General features: G+C 40.1%; 1 protein-coding gene across 1 annotated transcript; it reads right to left on the bottom strand.

Moving 5' to 3' along the window:
• Window positions 1-298: 298 nt before the first annotated feature.
• LOC141806081 (uncharacterized) lies at window positions 299-20,792 on the bottom strand. Its single transcript, XM_074691311.1, has 18 exons — window positions 20,468-20,792; window positions 19,253-19,411; window positions 18,455-19,165; window positions 15,408-15,527; window positions 12,824-12,943; window positions 12,365-12,517; window positions 11,952-12,071; window positions 11,668-11,787; window positions 10,503-10,622; window positions 10,252-10,371; window positions 9,767-9,886; window positions 8,159-8,284; window positions 6,184-6,309; window positions 5,749-5,880; window positions 5,335-5,460; window positions 3,111-3,230; window positions 1,690-1,789; window positions 299-1,468 (listed from the first exon to the last, which is right to left on the bottom strand). The coding sequence occupies exons 1-18, from the start codon at window positions 20,790-20,792 to the stop codon at window positions 1,414-1,416; spliced, it is 2,973 nt and encodes a 990-aa protein (XP_074547412.1). The 3' UTR covers window positions 299-1,413.
• Window positions 20,793-21,908: the final 1,116 nt, after the last annotated feature.

The following is a 21,908-nucleotide window of genomic DNA, read 5'->3' as shown; positions in this document are numbered from 1 at the left end:
AGCGCTTTCTGGTCATTGTAGTTTTTTGTGTCCGGATTTTTCCGCACCGAAAGAAGGAAGTTTCTGAGTCTTTTATTTACAGTGTGGATTTTTCACCAATCATTACACAGTTCATGCACTTAATAAAAAAAGAACCACAAGACAGGGATTTTTTTTAATATTTTGCATTTAATTAGTTTTTACTGGCAACAAAAATATGCAAGTGACAACAGCAGAGTTATGACAGTCACTCTCAAAACTGATTGACTTGTTCTGAGATATCTTTTGTTTCTAAGGAACTCATATAAAGGTGCCTATGTATAAAAATACACATCAATGGTACACAATAAAAGATTTAATAGTAGTAGCTGTTTCAGAATATTAATTATATATATCATACTCAATGCATCTGGAATATCGAGACAACTTGTTTTTCTCACAAACACACCAAAAAAATGATACACTTGAGCAGGTTGAAAATTATCCTGGGCCTGTGTGTGTGTGTGTGTGTGTGTGTGTGTGTGTGTGTGTGTGTGTGTGTGTGTGTGTGTGTGTGTGTGTGTGTGTGTGTGTGTGTTGCATTAAATAAAGACTGTTAATAAGCCTTTTGACTGATTACAAATGGATCTCAACTGATGATCTCGTGGTTTTAAGACTGAGTTTAAAAAGTCTTGAGTAATCCCAGATGAACCAAATTGTTTTCAGTCTTCCAAAAAGAAGAAAAGAGAGAAAAAAAAAGAAACAATATTGTACCAGTCTGTTACGATCAATAATTATCATGCGATAGAATTATTGAAATATTTTAGATATCAAAGGGATGGATTACAGTAATTCACTGTGATGTAACAGCGCCATGAGCCAAGTGGATCAGGCTTCTTTGTGTAATGGAGCTGCATTCAGGAGGGTGACAACAATGAGCTTGTTGTTTCAGAGATTAGCGATTGTGCTGCGGTTACGGATCGAGGCTTTTTTGTTCTACATCACCAACTGAAAGTTCCTCTGGAGCACTGGATACCCCATAAGGATGAGATACATAACACATTAGCCTCAATTACATTCATCAAGACACTTAATCTCTTCTCCATGGCTTCCCAAATCACGCATATCCAGCTTAACTGATTTACACTTTGGGATTTAATGTGGCTTGGTTACAACGGTACAGGTGAATGTAAACATTTCCATCAGTTATACCTCATCTAACTGTATGAAACTTTATGATAGCTGGACAAATTATCATTGTAAATGCAAATTATACATTTATTAAACAAAACCTTGTTATCATACACTGCATCAGCAACAAGGAAGTAATTGCCTGTCATAGAGATCAAATCAGAGAAATCTTGTGCTAAAACTTAAGGAGGGTAGGCAGATGAATCCAGCCAGTCAATAACATGTATGTGTCCACAACATGGCTTCTGACATCTCTTTCTCTTCTCAATACTGTTGTTGGCCCTCCATGATGTTCACTTTTTCCATAAGTTCAGCGAGTGAATGTGAAGTCAAGGAGAAAGATTTCAAGAAAGTCAGATGTCATGATAACTGACTCATGCTGACACTGACAATAACACAACAAACTCAACAGAATGAAATTCAGATTCAGCTTTCTGTAATCAAAAACACAAATAAGATTAAATGTTCTAAAGCTGAAACAAAGTTTATTCTCATTCAAACAAAGTCTTTCTCTGAGCCTCTTAAAGCAAAAGGATATGTTTTCTGTTCAGCTCCTGAATGGTCGACTGTACTTTCTTCTGGAACAAAATCTGAGCTTCACACATGCAGGCGTCTTCTGTTATTTCACTCCTCATTTCCTCTGAAAGAGCAAGAGAAATATGAGGGGTAATGGGTAACTTGCACTGTGTTGAAGAGAACACAGCTGACTGGCTGTTCTCCACTATAGAGTTGATGTCGCTCAACATGAGAACACTTTGGAGTTGATAAAATCAAGTAAACTAAAAGTTTTTCCAACTGATGGTTAATGAGTGAACAGTATGTAAGACATCCAGTACAAATATGATTCTCTTCAGTGGTTAAGATTAGAGATTGGGTTAAAAATGTTTCACTCTCTCAGCCTTGTTGATCACAACCCAGGAGTGTTTACTTACACTGGCCAGTTAAGGATAGACTGTTGTTTGTGCAAAATACTCACTCATGCATTAATAAACAATGACCTGAAAGAGATACAATCACAAAAGATGACATGCAAAACAATTACAACCATTTATTTAGATCACTGTCATCTCGCTCTTACTAAAACTTCTATCAATTTGCACTTGTTTGTTAAGACTTCCTCACAAGTGTAGAAGGACAGGTGCCTCTTGTTCTTCATGCAAGCTGGATTTTAAATCCAATCCCCTGCGCTCTGGGAGTACTTTTCTATCCTAGAAGCTGCACCCTCAAGGGGAGCTGTCAAATGCAATTTTGCTCCACCAACTTTCTGCAGTGCAGAGCCTGGCATGTTTGTGTTTTATTTTTAAATTGAACCGACTGCTCTGTGCTGTTCCAATGTCTTCCTCTCCGGATCGATCCACTCTGATCAGCTTGACTGTGTGAGAAATTGAAAATAGACTTGGCACAGAGCAGAGAGACACTCTTGGGACAGCTTTTAGAGGCTTCCAGTGGAAACAGGAGCATTGACTAGTGTGGGCAAAGATCAGCTCCAGAGCACCAAGCCAATTCAAAAATCCAAATTTATCTTATTTAGCCAGAAAGAGAAACAACCCTTATGACAGAGAGCAAAAATGAGCAAGCTAATCAATACAGCACCAAGAACAATTATCATCTCCCTTAAAACTGTCTTGAGTATTTTGGTGAGGTTTTAATTCAAGATTAACCAGCTATAATAAATAATCTTTGTGTATCTTAGCAGAGATTATTCAGGAACACCTGAGCAGGACGTGGAGTCTGGTTGCTTTTAGTTCTTTAGAGGGCTCATGAAAATCACGCCAACGTCTGCCACATTTTTTGTTAGATTAGTGCCAGTCCGACTGAGCCAAATAAAAATTCTACAAGACGGCTCACATGGCAGGACGATATTTAAAGGCTGGGTGACAAATTCTTGAGTCCAGAGAGGTGCAAACCATTAACATCTCCAAAAGATACTGCTTTCAGTTAAAAAACATCCAGATGCTCACGTGAACATGTTTTCTGATCTGCGTTTAACACATATCCCACTCGACACTTGCAGCTGTAGGAGTCCCCGTTGTTGATACAAATGTGCTGGCAGTCATGTCCCTGGGCACATGCATCTGAACCTGGAGAGAGACATTCATAGATTAGCTGTTTTCTTTAAAAAAATCCTTCAACAAAACCATAGACTGTATATAGAGTGGACAGCATGACTCTGCCTTTTACCATTGGACAGTTTTGAAGCCAAAATACCCCCATAAGATGTGCTGCCATTGTGCAGCCACAGTCCGCACAGTAGAGAGGGGGGCGGCGTCATGGATGGGTCCACCTCAAACTTTTCTTTGTATTTCTTTTTTTTTTTTTAATCAGTTATAAAGAGGAATATTAAAACATTTTGTCCTTTTACGCTTGGTTGTTATTGTTAGCTGCCCTGTATTTATAAAATGAGCCAAGTTTGGCTATCTTTTAGCCTGTTGGTGGAAAGGTTATGAATCATTCAGCCTCATGTTACACTGGTAGAACTAGTGAAATATTTTGGGAAAGACTGTTGATTTTTTCCATTTATTTAACTGTGGTTAATGTTGCTGCTCTTACAGCCTGTAATACATGGAAAGTTAAGGCAGCGCAGCCAATTGGTGCGTTAGAGCGCTACTCTTTGGCCAATACCATTGAGAGCCATTGACGTCTAATGCACTAAATTTTCAACAAATATTAAAGGATTAAAAAGCAACCAGATCTGCTTTAAAACATACATAGCAAAAGTAATATATCTATATCTATACAGTTATAGTTATTTACTAACTATTGTAATTTAAGGCCCACCCAAAATTGGTTTGGCCCACCCGAAATTAAAATCCTGGCTCAGTCCCTGGTAGAGACTATGAGGGACTAGAGTCTGATCTCTTCATGGCTCTCTTACTATTCTGGAAAAAAAAAACTACTCAGCAAAAAGAAAAAATAAAATAAAATCAATCAAACTTTTGTGTCTAATTTTTAGTAAAAGTTGTCTCATTTTACTTGATAGGAGTCGACAAAAAAATTAAAGAAATCACATTTATTACTGCCCTGGAGGTCAGGGGCTGATAAACCAGGTTGAAAGAGTGCCCGCCCGTATGTGACGCTCCGTGAACAACAGCAAACACACCCATAAACAAACAGGGATAATCTGATTGGTCAATACTAGTCGGCCTCCTATTGGTTGATCCACAAAAAATTTCGAGCGCACACAGAGATCTGTGAGCAAAAATTCCCTCAGCGCGAGAGGAAGAATCGGAGTGTGAGCGCAGGAAATCTGTGCGAGCAGCATTATATCCGAGCGCAAGGACACAGTTTGAGCACGCGCAGCATTATAACCGAGCACGAGGAGACAGTTTGAGCACGCGCAGCAATATAACTGAGCACGAGGAGACAGTTTGAGAGTTTTGAGAGACAATATCACACAATCTGAGCGTGAAATCAATATAATACTGCTCTCAAATCAATTTAAAATGCTCTTGATTTAAGATAGGAAATTCATTCCATATCCTTAACCTTAAGACATTTTTCTGTGCTGATCATGTGGCTCGTATTAAATCTAAAACATTATTAAACTGAAAATAAGACAAAACACTTGAAAAGATATCATTTTTACGGTGTACTTTAGAACATGAGCTGTCAATCATAGTTGCATGTGATGTAAAACCCTGTTTTTAACTTAAATAACTAATGAAAAGGATTTTTTTTCAGAAAACTTGTACACAATGCAGCCTAATAATATCTTTATATCACCACAGCATATGTAGGAAAAATTTCTGCGTTGTAGTGTTATTTTTTGTTCACAGCTCATCTAGAATGGCTGTGGAGACAGAGTTTTTGGCCTATACTGCAGCCAGACACCAGGGGGGAGCAGTTTGTGTTTTAAGACCTCACTTTAAGCCAGTGTTTCTCAATTCCGGTCCTGGGGACCCCCTGCCCTGCATGTTTTAGATGTTACCCTACTCCAGCACACCTGATTCAAATGAATGGCTCCTTAGCAGGCTCGAGCAAAGCTTGATGACGAGCTGATCATTTGAATCAGGTGTGTTGGAATGGGGTAACATCTAAAACATGCAGGGCAGGGGGTCCCCAGGACCGGAATTGAGAAACACTGCTTTAAGCCAAACGAGAAGTCCATTGTGGTTTACAGTCAATGGACAAAACATGGATATAAAGATGGTCAATAACTTGAAAAAAAGAAATGAACAATCTTACGTGAGCATGTCTTTTGGTCCCTGTTCAACATAAAACCCACTCGACACTTGCAGACGTAAGAGTTCCCATTGTTTGCACAGATGTGTTGGCAGTCATGTCCCTGTGCGCATGCATCTGAAGCCAGACCTGGAAAGACAGGATCAAATGTCAACAGGAAACTGTCATCAAATAAAAACTTGGGAGAGCTTTGGATCATAGTGCCCCTTCAAAGAGGACATAAATCATCTCCGTGTATTCCAAAAACATAAGAAGAAATTACTAATAACACCCACAGTGTTTCCATTAAACTATCTGGAGCTCCAGGCATTGGTCAACTGCCTCCAAGAATCTAAACAGTTTGTCCTGTACAGTTTTTAAAGCTCTGAAACAAAATGTGGTCACTAAAAAACACCAAGAAATAAACCAGGAGCTTACGTGAGCAGGTTTTCTGGTCTGCATTCAAAACATATCCTTCATAACACTTGCAGACATAAGAGCTCCCATTATTGGTACAAATGTGCTGGCAGCTATGTCCCTGGGCACACACATCCAAACCTGAACCTGAACCTGAAAAGAAGAGCTTAAAAATCCATGACATCATCTCATGACATTAAAACACTGATATAGGTTTTCACACATTGTTCTCCAAAGATGCTGATGTCTTAACCCTGTCAGCCAAATTATCACTCTTTCCCTCCCATGCGTGTTCATAAATTTCCAATGGCAACACATCATTTGCATAACCGTTGGTGTGTCCAGCAGTCTACTTTCCACATACTCTGCCTCACTTTATCCAGAGCCTTTAGTGCATCAGTTAACCTCATTTTGTAACTCCGAACCAGTTGCTTGTATGAATTTAAAGTTGCTTACGTGAGCAGGTTTTCTGATCAGCATTTAACACATATCCTTCATAACACTTGCAGACATAGGAGCTCCCGTTTTTGACACACATGTGCTGGCAGTCATGTCCCTGGGCACACACATCCAAACCTAAGCCTGGAAAGAAATACTCACATCTCAATGACTTAGCCATGTTGAAATAACAACATAGGGTTAGGTTAGGTGTCTTAGAAGAGGCACAAGTTAAAGGCCTTTCCCCCCCCTGTTTTGTCAAACTAAGCATGCAGCCAATATTTAAAGATGCTATGAGGAGGATCTACCTCGCCTACCTCAAGTCAACTTTTTACCCACTACAACGCAACAAGGTAAGGTATTTATCAGTTCAGTTACGTAGCACTACAGTTTGAAACATGACATCAAGCAAATATTGCCAATATTGCCACTGCCAATCATCTACCAAGCAGAGCTAACGTAACCTCACTCTTTATTTTATTGATAGACTCTCAAGTTTGAACAGACCACTGCAGAATAACTGCTGACTGTGGGTTGGAATCAACATTAGCACAAACAGTTTAGCTCCTGTGTTAGCCTTTAGCTTGTGCTCTATCTCTCTCCTGTTTATCTTTCTTCTGCTCTTCTGTCCTTTTTCTGTCCGACAGTTAGGCTCCAGTGTCCACCATCACTACAAAATTAATCACAGAAATTGTTTTCAGCAGAGAAAAACACAGATCTCTCTTCTCACTGCTAAACTGCTGGCGTGGTGTTGTCATAGAGACTTAGACGTGCTGTAAATCAATCTGGTCCTGCTCGACTCAATTGGTAAGCTAAGAACTAGCATTTCAAAATAACCTACATTGATGCTGATAATCTCATTTTAAAGTGTGGATTATGATCAGGTATATTTTAAGAAGGGAAACTTTTTTGAGATCACTTAGAAACTCCTCACAGCCCCTTTAAAATCTTATCCTTCATCAAAACTACAAAAAAACAACTCTATCTGTAACTTAAACCAAGAGCTTTAAGAGCACTAAAAGTTTTTTTTTTTTTTGCAACTGCATGTGATGCTTTAAAGAATATGCAAAGTGTTGAATGGAGCCATTATGACAAAACAAGCATAAAACACATCAGGTGCTTACGTGAACATGTTTTCTGGTCAGTATTCAACATATATCCTTCATAACACTTGCAGACAAAGGAGCTCCCACTGTTGACACACATGTGCTGGCAGTCATGCCCCTGGGAACATGCATCTGAACCTAAACCTGAAAAGAAAGCTCACAGACTCAGTGTCATGATATCACATACTTTTTGTAGATTTTTGGAGCTATACTTGCTTGCTTTAGAGGCATGTCCTAACCTCCTCATTAAAATCTTTCTGTGTTTGTATTGCATGCAAAACTTTCTGTGTTTCTTTTAGACAATCTTCTTCACCATCTTTTGCCCTGCATTAAAGCTTTGAACCCCAAGTGTAACTCACTTGCTTAAGACTTGGATCACAGCATGGACCCCAGATATTCAGAATGAAGGAAATCAGGTGCTTACGTGAGCAGGTTTTCTGGTCTGCATTCAACACATATCCTTCATAACACTTGCAGTCATAAGAGCTCCCATTATTTGCACAAATGTGCTGGCAGTCATGTCCCTGGGCACACACATCCAAACCTGAACCTGAAAAGAAGAGCTTAAAAATCCATGATGTAGTTACATGACATCAAACACATTCACATGGCTTTTAGTGAAGGCCAAGTTGCACTTTTGTCAAAAAGAAGGACATGCAAAAACTCTGCCACTAAAATATCAAAACGCTCCTGGCCTCTTTCACCCTTGTCCTGGCGTTACAAATAGAAGAAAAATAATGTAAGGCAAAGGTTTGTACAAAAACTAGCCACCATTCCAACCTAAACTTTGACTGATCAGTCTTTGCTACTCCAAAAATGTGCTTTTGTAAAGTATAAAGAGTACAAGACTACACCATGAAGAAGAACGGAACAAATCAAGAGCTTACGTGAGCAGGTTTTTTGATCCGTGTTCAACACATATCCTTCATAACACTCGCAGACAAAAGAGTTCCCACTGTTGACACACATGTGCTGGCAGTCATGTCCCTGGGAACATACATCTGAACCTAAACCTGAAAGGAAAGCTCACAGGCTTGGTCTTAAGACATCACTTTCCCAACAAGTTTAACAAGCTACCATTGAGATCCCCAAACATCTCTGCGCTCTAGATCTGCTTTTTCATTTCATCACAGTCTTGAAAAATCAAATACAGAATACCAAAAAAGGGTTTAAGTTCTTACTGGAGCACGTCTTCTGGTCTGAATTCAACATATATCCCTCTCGACATTTGCAGGTGTATGAGTCATCACTGTTAATACACATGTGCTGACAATCATGTCCCAGATCACAAGGATCAGATCCTAAAAAGAGACACATCCACGTAATATAACAGCAATAGTTCAGCAAAGACAGAAGGAAAAGCTTGGCTTAAGTAGGTATAGGCTTAATTTTCAGTCACTTTGTTTACATGCAGGCATTAACCCTTTCATGTCCCAAATATTAGCATTAACCTGGTTGTGTACAGTCATGTGAACACCAATAACCCTTTTTTAAAAACTGGAATATGCTCATATTCTTTTTTTTAAAAAAACTGAAAATTTGCTCATGTATACGCCTATTAGGATACACCCATCAGAAGAAGGATTAAAGTTCTGTTCCCGAGGAATCTTGGTCTTTTGAGTCCAGGAAGTCCTAGCTGTAAAACGGCAAAACAAAAGACCTGTTGTTGCTGCTGTTGCTATGGATACCGGTAGAAGAAGCGGAAGTGACGCGCACTGCATCATGACATTCTCCATGCGTAGAGATGTTGTCCATGTGTTGCTATTTTGATTGGGATACTGTGTTAACAGGGATAACCCTGTTGGCTAATACATGTAAATTGAATTTTCCCAGTGTTTCGGAATATTGACCATAATCCAAATATTGACTGCTTGTAAACATAGCCAGTGTTTTGGACTCGTGCTTTGGATCTCACAGCCAACCACTGACTTTTCATCATTTTTTGTCCAGCATTGAGTAACAACTACTAATGAAGTTGACCACAAAGAGCTATGACAGAGAAGTTCAAAGTGCATCATCCTCTCTGAGATGTGTTAAGGATTTTTCAAACTCATCACAAAATCAATAAAATAAGAATAGCTGTTGAAGAAGAACACAACAACTGTGGGGTCAGGTGAGGTTTGGTTCAAGGTCTAACATTTGTATTATCTTTCTGTGGATGAATAAAACATAAATTGGGTTTCAAGCTACGCTGATGATGATTAACTGTATGTTTCTGGATCCCAAACAAGCTTTAGCTGTATAAAGAGGGAAATCATAAGTTTGCATAAAAGTTTGCAATGCAACATAACTACAACTAAATCAAGCCAGACATCAATCACCTACGGGAAAATACAAAAAAAAAAAAAAAAAAAAAAAAAAAACATTGTGTGTGTATCAAACAGTTTGACACAAAGAAAGAGGCCAAAACCCCACGGGTTACTCTTGACTCTGGCTTCTCCTTTAAGCAACACAAGCACTCATTTCAAAAGTAAAGGTTAAAACCCAGTTCTTACGTGAGCATGTTTTCTTGTCTGCATTCAACATATATCCTTGATCACACATGCAGAGCTGGGAATTTCCATTTTTGACACAAATGTGCTGACAGTCATGTCCCTGGGTGCATGGTTCCAATCCTGGAATGAGACACTTCAACAACTCAACACCCACCAAGCTGAGAGTGTAAGTTAGGAATTAAACAATGCAATCAAGATTTCTACATAAACTGTGCGTTTTAAGACATTTCCTTTCTTTTTCAGGCTGTGTTAGCAGTAACTGAGTGGACCGAGCCTCCCAGTGCAGGAGCCCAGTATCCTAATTTTCTGCTCAATTGGAATAAGCTCATTATGACTTGAACACATCATCACGCCTCATTAACTCTTGATAAGCAATTTCAACCTGGATTTGTTGAACAACTACACCACTTACTGCAACTAATGATGAGACACTGGACACTGAAGAGACGTGCATATCAAAACACAGTTAAATCTGAGGCTCTTACGTGAGCAGGTTTTCTGGTCTGCATTCAACATATATCCCTCACGACACTCGCAAAGGTATGAATCCCCATTGTTGACACAAATGTGCTGGCAGTCATGTCCCTTGGTGCATTCATCTGAAACTGGAAAAAGATACTTCCACAGCTAATGTTGAGGTGTATGTAAAGTCCCATTCAGCTATTTTATCAAGTTAACACCATTATAAAAACAGTTTGTTGATGACTAGGGCAGATAATAAAGTCTGTGTTCTTACGTGAACATGTTTTCTGGTCTGGGTTTAACACATATCCAGACTGACATCTGCAGACATACGAGCCACCATCCCTGACACAAATATGTTGGCAGCCATGCCCCTGGGCACATGTATCTGTATCTGTATCTGTATCTGTATCTGTATCCGTACCTGAAAAAAACACCCACAGTTATGAATGAGCTCATAAATTTAAAGCTGCCAGATTGTAGACCCATAATTTCAAAATATATCTAAAGCTTCAGTGAGGGCGCCATCTCTGGACAAAGACGTTAAAAATTACAGCAGGAGTTGTTGGTTGTGTTCCATAAGGTATCTTTGAGTCATACAAAAACACCACTGTTAACATCAGCCAATTTTCTGACCAGTTTAATTGGCTAAGGCCACCAAGTGGGAGGACTTAAAGGTAGGGTCTGCATAATTTTCCTAACAAAAAAAAAAGAAAACAAAGAAAAAAAAGTCAACTTTTACAGGAATAATCCTGCTCAATCATCACTTCAGTGCCTCTATACATGTGTGTCAGTGTCTGTGTCTGCCTCAACCCCCTTCTCTGCCTGGATGTTGATGTTTAGGTTGTATCGGGATGTTTCTGGGCGGAGAGTAGGCGTGATTACATCAGCCAATCACAGAGTGCCCAGTGCCTAAGTGACCTTGCATGTTGATAATAGCGAGTAGAAGAAGCTAATCAGAGCAGCTACGATAGTGGACGTAGCACAGAGGAAGAAAAACACAACTAAACGAGGGTGAAGCTTGGCTCCACTTTCACTTGCTTCAGGGATGCAAGTTAGCTTTTTGCTAACCAGGTATGTGTCAGATACCCGTGATTAGCTTGTGCTTATACACTAAATCAGGTGTGCAGCTCTTAAATCTCCCCCATGAAGAAACGTGATGCTACAGGTGGATAATGGGCTTGTGAGTATGTTCACATAGTCTAGGTCAGAGGCTGTGGGTGTGTGCTGCAGCTGGCACTGAGCCAAAGAGGAGGAGGAGCCCAATTTGAATGTTGTGTTTCCTAACAAGTAACAAGAATACCTGCAGGCCCTACTTTTAAGAATCCATCAGGTCTGATATCATCCTTACAAGTTCAGGGGTTTAAAACTTCTCCGAATAAAGCAGCAACAAGCAGCAAAAAGCAAAACTTTACAGAACTAGATAAAGAGGTTCTTACTTGAGCAGGTTTTCTGGTCTGAATTTAACATATATCCTTCATGACACTTGCAAACATATGAATCACCATTGCCGACACAAATGTGCTGACAGTCATGTCCCTGGTCACATGGATCAAACCCTGGAACAAAGACTTCAACAGCTCAAACTTACACCACCAGATTAGTTCAGCACTCAATGAACAAAATATTTTGGCTTTACCAAATGCCCCAAATCTTTTTCTTTCCTCAACCGATCACACATGTTCTGTGAATAACAAGCAGGACTGTACCGTAGGGTCCTTACTTGAACATGTTTTTTTGTCTGCGTTCAACTTAAATCCCACTTCACACACGCAGACATATGAGTCATCATCGTTCACACAAATCTGCTGGCAATCATGTCCGCTGGCACATGGATCAGACCCTGAAATAGACATGTCTGCATGTTACAAATATCGCATGAAATATGTCATCGAGAGGCCCTACAACTCTGTCCATTCTAAGTGAGAAATGTCTTAATTTAGTATAACTTAAAAACATATCAGAAACCTCAGGCACTGCAACAAAATATGGAACCAAAATCCATCTGTAAGGGTATAAACACCAACATGCTTTCCTGCCCGTATTCACCACAGACCCCTCAACAGAGAAAGGGACTGCTGGTTTTTCCACCAATCACATAAATGTATTTCAACAGGATCAGCAGATAAAGTCTACCTGAGAAGTCCAGGTTCTGTAGCGAGCAGGTTTTCTGGTCTTCATTAAGAACATATCCTGTTCCACATTTGCAGGTGTATGAACCATCAGTGTTAACACATATGTGCTGGCAGTCATGTCCCAGAGTGCATGAATCCAAACCTGATGACAGAACTGTAACAAGTAACATCAAGTCCTTTCGGTCAGACTATAGATCTGACAAGACCTCTGAACCAACTACCAATGAATATCAAAGCTGAAAACATAATGAAAATCTTGAGGAAATGGTAAAATTATTAATGTGCCTAGCAACCTTTTTTTTTCTTGAATTCAAAATTTAATTTTACTTCCTCTCAAAGTTAAAATAACTGAAAAGAGGATCTTCATCATCTCGCATTCTCCTCATCCCTGACCTTAATGCTTTCCTGGTGTACGACAAATAAAACTTCTGTCATGTAAAAATCATGCTCTGGTTCTTACGTGAGCAGGTTTTCTGGTCTGCATTCAACACGTATCCCTGATAACATTTGCAGATGTTCGAGTCATCAATTCTCACACAGATGTGCTGGCATTCATGGTTTTGGCTGCATGTGTCTGAACCTGTGAAGAAAGACTTTCACATCCATCCAATGAAGTCTGACTTTACAACATGTGAAGCTCAGAGTCAGTTCAGCTTCACCCTAATCTCCAACCCCAGCCCTTAACTCAACCACTTACCCTAACCCCACCATAAGGATGGAATGGAGACAGACACATTTGTCATGAAGTTGGGACTTTTAACAAGGCAGGTGTTTGTTTTGGAAATGAATAGAGAGGTCTAAATTAATTTTCTTCGTTCAAGACAACTTTTTTACGAGATGCAACACCACAAGGTAAGGGTCTACATCAGTTAGGTAGAGCTACATTTTGAGATGTGACATCAAGCAAACTTTGTGAGTTTGTACTGTAGTTAAGTCACCGGCTATATTTAGCTTTACTCACAGCCCAGTATCTGAGACATGTCTGTGTAAAGTTAGTGAATCCTGGTTATGTCCTCCCAGTCATCTACCAAGCAGAGCTAACGTAACCTCACTCTTCATTTTATTGATAGACTCTCAAGTTTGAACAGACCACTGCAGAATAACTGCTGACTGTGGGTTGGAGTCAACATTGTAAGACTGAAAATGGGATATGCTAATTCTAACCAAATGTTAATTAGATTGTTTACTTAAAACAGTTCGAAAGACATGTTTACAATGATTTATGATGTAGACACAACTTTAGATTGTTCTCTGGTTATTGCTGCACTGTTGTTTACAATTATCAGTTTACAGTAATGTTAATTTACTGGTTGAGGTATTACGCCTAGGGGGCACTGCTGATAAGGAAGGAAGGGGGAGAAGAAGTAGAGAGGGAGAGATGAATGGACGGTGCTGAGAACGTTCTGAATCTGTGTTGGAATGATTTATTCCTTCATACACACCCACGTCGCTTACAACATTAGCACAAACAGATAAGTTTGTATTTCAGCCTTTAGCTCTTGTTTTAGCACTGAGCTCGTGTATTAGTCTTTAGCTTTTGTTTTAGCCCATAGCTTGTGTTTTAGCCTTTAGCTTATGTTTTAGCCCTTAGTTTGTCTTTTAGCTGTTAGCTTGTGTTTCAGCCCTTAGTTTGTCTTTTAGCCCGTAGCTCATGTTTTAGTCTTTAGCTTATGTTTTAGTCTTTACTTTGTGTTTTATCCTTTAGCTTGCTTTTTAGCCTTTAGCTCGTGCTCTATCACTCTCCTGTTTATCTTTCTTCTGCTCTTCTGTCCTTTTTCTGTCTGACAGTTAGGCTCCAGTGTCCACCGTCACTACGAAATTAATCACAGAAATCATTTTCAGCAGAGAAAAACACAGATCTCACTTCTTTCTACTAATCTTCATCAGCCAGCGTGGTGTTGTCATAGAGATGGGAGTAGCATTTAGAAATAACCTATATTGGTGCTGATAATCTCCTTTTAAAGATTGGATTATGATCAGGTATATATCTAGAAGGGAGACTTTTTCAAGATTACTTGGAAACTCTTCACAGGGACTCTGAAATAACACAATTTGTGTGTTGCTACTTCCTCATCCCTATTTTCTGTTTGTGTTGCTTTGTGTCTGTGTGTGTTGAGTTCATGTGTTTTTAAAGTTGTGTTGTGTGACAGTGGAGTCCATTGTGTCATTTTGAGCCCATTTTGCATTTCATGTTAGTTTGTGTGCATGGCTTTGTGGTCTTTGTCTTCTGTTTTGGTGACTACAGTACTCATGTGTGGCTCAGTTGTTGGGTTTTTTCTGGCAGTGATTTTAACAGTTGTTGACCTGTGTTTTCCACTAATCTAATGAAGGTGTAAGTTATAAGTCTGTGGATGTTACCATGAGGTGATCATTCTTGAAGTCCTTTAGAGTTTGTTGTTTCATGCTTAATTTAAGCTTTCAAAAATTTTATGCACCTGTGTGTCCTCATTCAGCCGTGTGTTAAAGCCACAACCTCAACTCCTCACAGTGTTGATTAGCAAGACAATAACTTTCCCATTGGTTATAGGACAATAGAAATGGTCATCTTCCTCTACAAACCTGTATCACCGCTCTGCTGCCCCTAAACTGGCTCACCCAGTCCATAGACGCCTGGTCTAAGACACCGTCTGAGACAGTGTTTTTGGACCTTCTAAACAGGAAGTGTAGCTGTTAGGATTTGTGTCCCTCTGTTCAGGCTGTCCTGTAATTTGTGCCAAATGGTGTTGCATCTGATCCACTTAGAGCAACCCAAAACATTAGTGACAAGAGCCGGTATGCAGAGTGTCCACAGGACAAAATGCCTAACCAACCAACACTCAAAGAGAGCCTCCCAAATTCTTCACAACAAAACGTTTCTGCCTCTAATTAGGCTTTTCCCATCCAATCCCAAACTGCTTTCCTGGCAGGGCCCATCATAATAAAACTTGAGCCATGTGAAACTCTACAACAGCACATTCCTGACAGCGAATCTCACAAAGACACAGCTGCATTTACAACAAACATCATCAGAGAGAAAACACTGAGGTAGAAGAAAAGTTTCTTACGTGAGCATGTTTTCTTGTCCTGGTTGAGGGTGTACCCTGTACGACACTTGCAGTCGTACGAGATTTCATTGTTGACGCAAATGTGCTGGCAGTTGTGTCCTTGAGCACAAGCATCCAAACCTGCAAAGAAACACTCCACTGTCTGATTGGCTTAGAGGAAATCAAAGAAGCTGTGTGGTGGATCTGAGGTGGTAGTTTGTTGGTTATACAGTTACACAGTCACGTGCTGGTTAGAAAGCTTGATTTCTGCTTCGAGTTAGTCAATGAATTCTGTGTTACATGAAGCAAAGATACACAGTCATGTTTCAAACGTAGCACAGGATCTTGAATTTATATAAGAGTTAGTAGTTTACCCACAGAGGACATCATGCAGCTTAGATCATGCAAAAACAATTTGCTCAAAGCAAAAAGCTGTGCTGTATGTCCTGTATGGAAGTCAGTGTTTAAATGGATACAAGTTAAAGGGTGACTCTGCAAAATCAGGAAGAAATAGCTCATGATTTACTACAAAATAAATTTAAATTTAAATTTAATTCAGATATAAATGAGGTGTGTATACATGACACTTCTCTCTTCTTGTTCATCTACATTACTCTCTTGATCCTTCCAGTTTTCAGTCCTGAGGTTTTGTTTTTCCCTTCTGAGCCCTTCTTCTGATCCAAACCCCCTGTGTGTACAAACCTCTTTCTGTTGTGTCAATCGAATTGTGCGGTTGCTTTTCAAGTTTAACACATGACACCTCAATTCTTCTCACAAGCAGGATCATTATGTAATGAACCATGAAATGTCTCTTTCTGAATTTTGCGGGGTCACCCTTTAGTCTCAGTCAGGAACCAAGCCTGGCTGAACTCAGTTCTGAGGTTTCACTTTAATCTGAAAAATAAGTTTAAGACTGGTAGAGCAAAAACCATCATCACTGGGGTGAACTAGTGGACAGATGAAAGTGTGTGACTTAGGGGTGCAGATGGCCTCGGGGTTGAGATAAGCGCCCCATGAGATTCACCCTTGAGTGGGTGGCCTGGGTTTGAATCAACCTGTGGAAACTTCCCACATCATTCCCCACTCTTACCCTGTTTCCTGTTCTATCCACTGTCCTATCCACTCTAATTAAAGGAATAACAAGCCAAAAAAACTGACTTACAAACAAGTAAGTGACTTTTTGAGAAAGACTTTTCAGTGAAAGTAATATTCAGATTGTGTGCTGACTTGAAGTGAGTTATTCTGCCTCCTCATTTCAATTAACTGACTCAAGTAATATGTGTCAGTTAATATTAATTTTCCACCACCTGATGAATAGGGCTGTAACAAATTTTGAGCACAAAATTTTACGAATTAAGAAAACAGTGGAATAAGTTTCAAAGATGCACAAAAAAAAATCAAGTAAAAAAAAAAAAATCAAAAAGCCTGAGTTTTAGCGCATGACTGTGGATACTCTGCACAAGATATTCAGTTTCCCTAAGTCTGGCCCTGATAACATGGGATATCTATTTATACAATAGCTCCGTATCACAAACAGTGAGTTTTTGTAAGGTTTAACTGAAGACGCACCAGCCTGGATCAGCCCATAACTTTGACATACAACAGTCACACTCAATGTGACAAACTATTAGTTAGTTATGTTTGATCAGAAGTGTCAAACTGCCTGTTTCAGTGTGTTTTCCCTGCTGCAACATGATGTGTGCATCAGACTGACACGATAACTGACAATCATCATCCTCCTCATCAGCTGATGCCTGCATGAGCTTTAAAGCTATTGTACTCGTGCTAAGCTATTAGCCCCTTTGTGGTTATTGCTGGTGCTTTTTAACAGCTGGTTGTACGTTTTTGTTCTGAACCAAGCGACAAACTTGTCTATAAATACGAGACAATGCTCAAGTGCTCATATCTGCTGTTTCTCTAGTGATGAAAAAAAGTCATTTTCACAGCAGAAATAAACCTATTTACAGCCTGGTTCAAAAAATGTCTCCTGTCTGAATCGCTAATTTCACTACTGGCACACACTTTACAGGGGGTAGTTTTTTCTAACTCGATAGTTTGAAGATAGATAGAAGATCAACCTCAGTGTTGGAAAAGGTGCGTTTGATTTTTTTCACCCAATCTGTCCTGTTTGTGAAATAGCTATTGTAGACAACCATCATGATTTATTATGATAGAACATTAATTCCAAAGGCAAACGCTAGGCTATTTATTGTGCTGTAATATGAATATATTGGAGACCCTAATATTATTCCTAATCCTATAGATATAGATAATGATGTCAGTTATGTCAGTCAGACAGAAAGAATCAATTCTTTCAGGGAGTAGTAAAAAGATCATACTTTAAAACTGAAAATGCAAACAAGCTGCTTTTTTGAATGTGACTCTTTTCTGATATTGTGAAAAAAAGTTATTTCACATCGTAAGCCCTAAATCACATTTCGTACTGTGAGACGACTGTTTTGTTCCACCCTTACTGACGTTCTCTTTCTCCGACTTCGTCACTTCTGGTTAAACAAGCTTCTCATTATGTCTCCTCTTAAAGTGAATAAAAAAATCTGGTTTGTCTCAAAGGCAGGACTGAATAGTGCCGTGCAGAATGAGTTGCTGCTGATGTCAGAGCGCAAAAAGCCCAAATCCTGTAAAAAATAAGCCGCGGCCATGGCGTGAGGCACAAGCTGCAGCGCAGAGTGCAGAGAGCGGCGTGCTCACTGTGAGGAGTAAAGGCAGCACCATCTCAGGTCCCAACCATTTCAACGCAGGTTTACAGACGTTCCTCTGACTCTGCAGATCAACCTGTGATCAGCAGTTTATCTTCTTCTTCTCTTACTTTGTGAGCGCATGGCTCATTGCACATGCTCAAAGTAGACTGCGCTCTTGTCACCATGTGTGTGGCGGCAGTAGATGAACGCATTCATTCAGAAATTTAAACCACAACAAGAGACAGTGATCGGTTTCTTCTGTCCTTGTGTGTAAAACCAAAGAAGAGGATCAGGGACTTGAAAATGGAGAAGTCCTGGATGGTGCTGCCCTTATGATCACAGCTGTAGTTTAGAGATGATCTGACGTACCGTTGTTTTCTTTATCCTGTTTTTTTTTATTCTTTCCATTACGGTCTCGGTCTTTTCTGTGGCCTAGGACTAGTCCGTAATCAGGGTTTGCGCCATCTACTGGAAAATCCGCACTCCCATTATCATCATCCTTACCGCACAGGGTTTCCCTAAACTTGGAGGTGAGCTTCTCAATGACCCCATAGGTCTCCACATAGAAGACGTGGTCGTCATGGGGTTGGCTGGCCATGAGACGGAGGGACGCCATGTCAGCTCTGTCCACTCCCACGGCGTAGATCTCGATCCCTGCCGTCCGAGCTGCTGCTGATACTTCCTCCACTTTGTCCTGGGGCCTCCCGTCTGTCACTATGATGGCCACTTTGGCGATGTTCATGGTGTTGGCTCGAGCTCCTGCCTCGGCGGTGAAAGCTTTCTCCATGGCGGTTTTGATGGCCATGCCCGTCATGGTGCCTGAAGCGAGGGGCTCGACGCGGGCCAGCGCCTGCTTCAGAGCGGACTTTTGGAAATGAGTCTTCAGCAGAAACTCGATCTTCACTGTGCTGGCGTAGTTGACCAGGCCGACTCGTGTGGCGTCCGAGCCGACCTCCAGGCTGTCCACCATTTCCTGGAGGAACTCTTTGGCTTTTTCAAACTCAGCAGGTCGGACGCTGCGGGAGCTGTCGATGATGAACACCAAGTCTATGGGGCGGTTTCTGCAGTTGGACCTTGTAGCTGTGGAAAGATGAAATGTCAGGTGGTCATACAGGAACTGTGCAGCGTCACTGCCTCTGAAAACATGTCACAGTGAAAGCAAAGCACCTGCACTGGTCCTGATGGCTGAAACAGAGCCTCTTGGGTCTCGATCAGGCTCCCATGATGCACTTGGACTGCCTCTCTGCTGCAGCTGTGAGGCCGGCTGGCTTCTCTTTGGTGGCTGCTGGTGGGAGGGCTGATGGGGCCTGGAATTAGTGGCACCAGCTTTAACGGGAAGGAGGGGAAGGCAGAGGAAGGTTACAGAGAGAAAACAAATGGTTTAATTCAAACAAAACACACAAACTTTTGAAAATTTCATAAATACTAATAAGTAAAGCAAAGATTACACTTCTTTCTAGGTTTTATCCTTTAACTTGTTGCTCAAGTGTTCGGCAGAGCACTTTTTGAGTCACTGTGCCACTGAAAATATGAACTGAGTAAAACCTAAGTGGGTAGTCTCTTCAGTTTAAAAGAATAATTTTTCTGATTTTTGTGGTTTCTGATCTCCGTGCTCCAACAACACAAAAATATATTATTATTTGGGATAAACCTTTAAAAGATTAAAAATAAATTAACTTCAAATCCCTTACATTTAAAAAGTTTAAGGGCAATTGAAAGATATATCAAATAAAAACTTTAGGCCTGTCTCTGTTATAAGAACATTCTCTAGATTTTATTTCTCAAAAAATATATAATAAATAAATAATTATAAAACAACAACAAAAAAATATGTTGCCTTTTCAATGATTTTTTTTTTTTTTTTTTTTTTTTGGAACCTAGGTAAAATGTCAGACTAATAACAATGAATTTAGAAGCAGAACATCTACAATTAGCCTTTTTTTCAGACTACATGATTTCAGTAAACTGATTCAGCACTCTGAGGTCCAGAGGACACTTTACAGTTATTTATTTATTTTTTTATTTATTATTTATAAACTTTTTTTTCTGTCTGCCTCAGTCCACCCCTGGCATCCCTGGTTTTATTCGGATGTTCAGAAACAAAAACTCGCGAAGCACCCTGCGTTCATTAGTGATTAAGATAAACTCTTTTGCTTTGCTGTGATTACGAAAGCATTAATTAAGAATGATATTTCAATGTGAATGAAAAACTTTTTGTAACATGAGTTTATAATTTTTCTCCAAACATCTCCTATCTGGTTAAAAAGTGTCGCGTAAAGCACAAACGGTCATTGCGCGCGCACAGTTCCCACTGCACGTGGATTTCCGTTTAATGCAAAGATTAAAGTTGAGTATGATTTATGTGGACTTTCACTCACTCACCTCCAGGATCAGTTCTGCGTCTCTCCTGCGTCAGGGAGCCGTACTCACCGAGCCGAGCGCCCTGCGCGCCCCGCGCGTCCTGCTCACCCAGCTGCACCTCATGGAAAGTTTCCGCGCTGGGTTCTTCGTCAGAGGTCCGTTCGCTAGATCCGATGTCTCTAAAGCGCTCATGGACCCTCGGAGGGACCTGCGGGGACATCCGTGTGACTGAAGGACGAATGGAGTGAATCTGTCGGCGCTGGGACCCGAACTCAGAGTAAGTCCCCAGAGTTCCCGGTGTCAGGATGGTGAAATAACACAGCAGTCCCCACAGTGATGGAGTCATGATGCCGCTCTGTCCTTTGGTCCACTTCAACAGCTGAATGTGGCGCATTTATATGAGCCCGTTCACGTCTGACGAGGCGTGGAGAGCACAAGACCCAATCCAGGGTCATCTGGAAGAGGTGAGGAGAGCAAGGTGTGCCAAAACAAAGAAACATTTCACAACGAAGACATTCGAGTCAAGAAAGTTTAATGTGATAAGTACGTAAAACGTGAAACAGGCGAAGAAAAAAAATGCAGAAAATAAAGTTGAGCACACATGAAAAGAAAAGACTCAAACTCATCTGCTCTTATTTCTTTAAAGTGTAACATTTGTCGTGATTTGGCACTGAATGAAGTTTAAATGATTGACAGTTTTAAACCTGTGCAGCATGAGAGCCCAGAGATCTTCAACTTGAAGCTCTTCCTCGACAAACTGATAATAATAATAATAATACTAATACTCCTACTACTACTACTACTAATGATAATAATGATAATAATAATAATAATAATAATAAAAATTAAAAATAACGGTGATGAAATTATGATGAGACTTCTGATGGTTACAGATTAGACTGAATTGAAGTGATGCTTTTTCAATGACATCAAATGAGACTCTCTGCAGTAAAAGCTGTGATTTTTAAACTGTAGATTTGCTCTAAGGTTGTCATCAGACAAGAAGACTGACAGCACACCAAACAAGCAGCATTTTTTTTTTTTTAATTCTCCTGCTGTGAAAGTTCACAGTGGGTGGGTAACACTCCTGTGGTTGAAAGGAATCAGGTCTTATAAATGTACAGGCAGGGCTGCTCCTTGGGGCTCTTAGCAGATTTGTTGTGAGGCCTCCCTCAGAGAAAAACACTAAAGGTGAAAAACAGATAATCGGTTTCACCATCAAAAGTTTGGAATGGTACCAAAATGACAGATTCATACTGTCCTGGTATAAAAATATGTAACCAACTTTACTACAGTTTATTAGGAAGCACAATAAGATACATCATCTTAATCTCGGTAAATATGAGCATTATAAAAATGTAATTCAACTTAAAAATCTGAATTAATAAGAAAGTATGAGAGCTTGAGATAGAAAAATGATAAGATTAACTGAGTGTCACATATCAGCAACTATTAAACACCA

The sequence above is a fragment of the Halichoeres trimaculatus genome, unplaced genomic scaffold (genome assembly GCF_033239565.1).
Source record: "Halichoeres trimaculatus isolate MK-OKI-2021-1 unplaced genomic scaffold, fHalTri1.1 fHalTri1_scaffold_17, whole genome shotgun sequence".
Lineage (NCBI taxonomy): Eukaryota > Metazoa > Chordata > Actinopteri > Labriformes > Labridae > Halichoeres > Halichoeres trimaculatus.
This window is presented reverse-complemented; position numbering and strand designations above follow the sequence as displayed.

Excerpts from the sequence above, each read along its gene's own strand:
- LOC141806081 (XM_074691311.1), bottom strand. The coding sequence starts at position 20,792 with ATGACTCCATCACTGTGGGGACTGCTGTGTTATTTCACCATCCTGACA. Across the intron at positions 5,461-5,748 it reads AGACCAGAAAACCTGCTCAC|GTCTGGCTTCAGATGCATGC; the intron begins GTAAGCTCCTGG and ends CTGTCTTTCCAG. Across the intron at positions 1,790-3,110 it reads AGATCAGAAAACATGTTCAC|AGGAAATGAGGAGTGAAATA; the intron begins GTGAGCATCTGG and ends TTGCTCTTTCAG.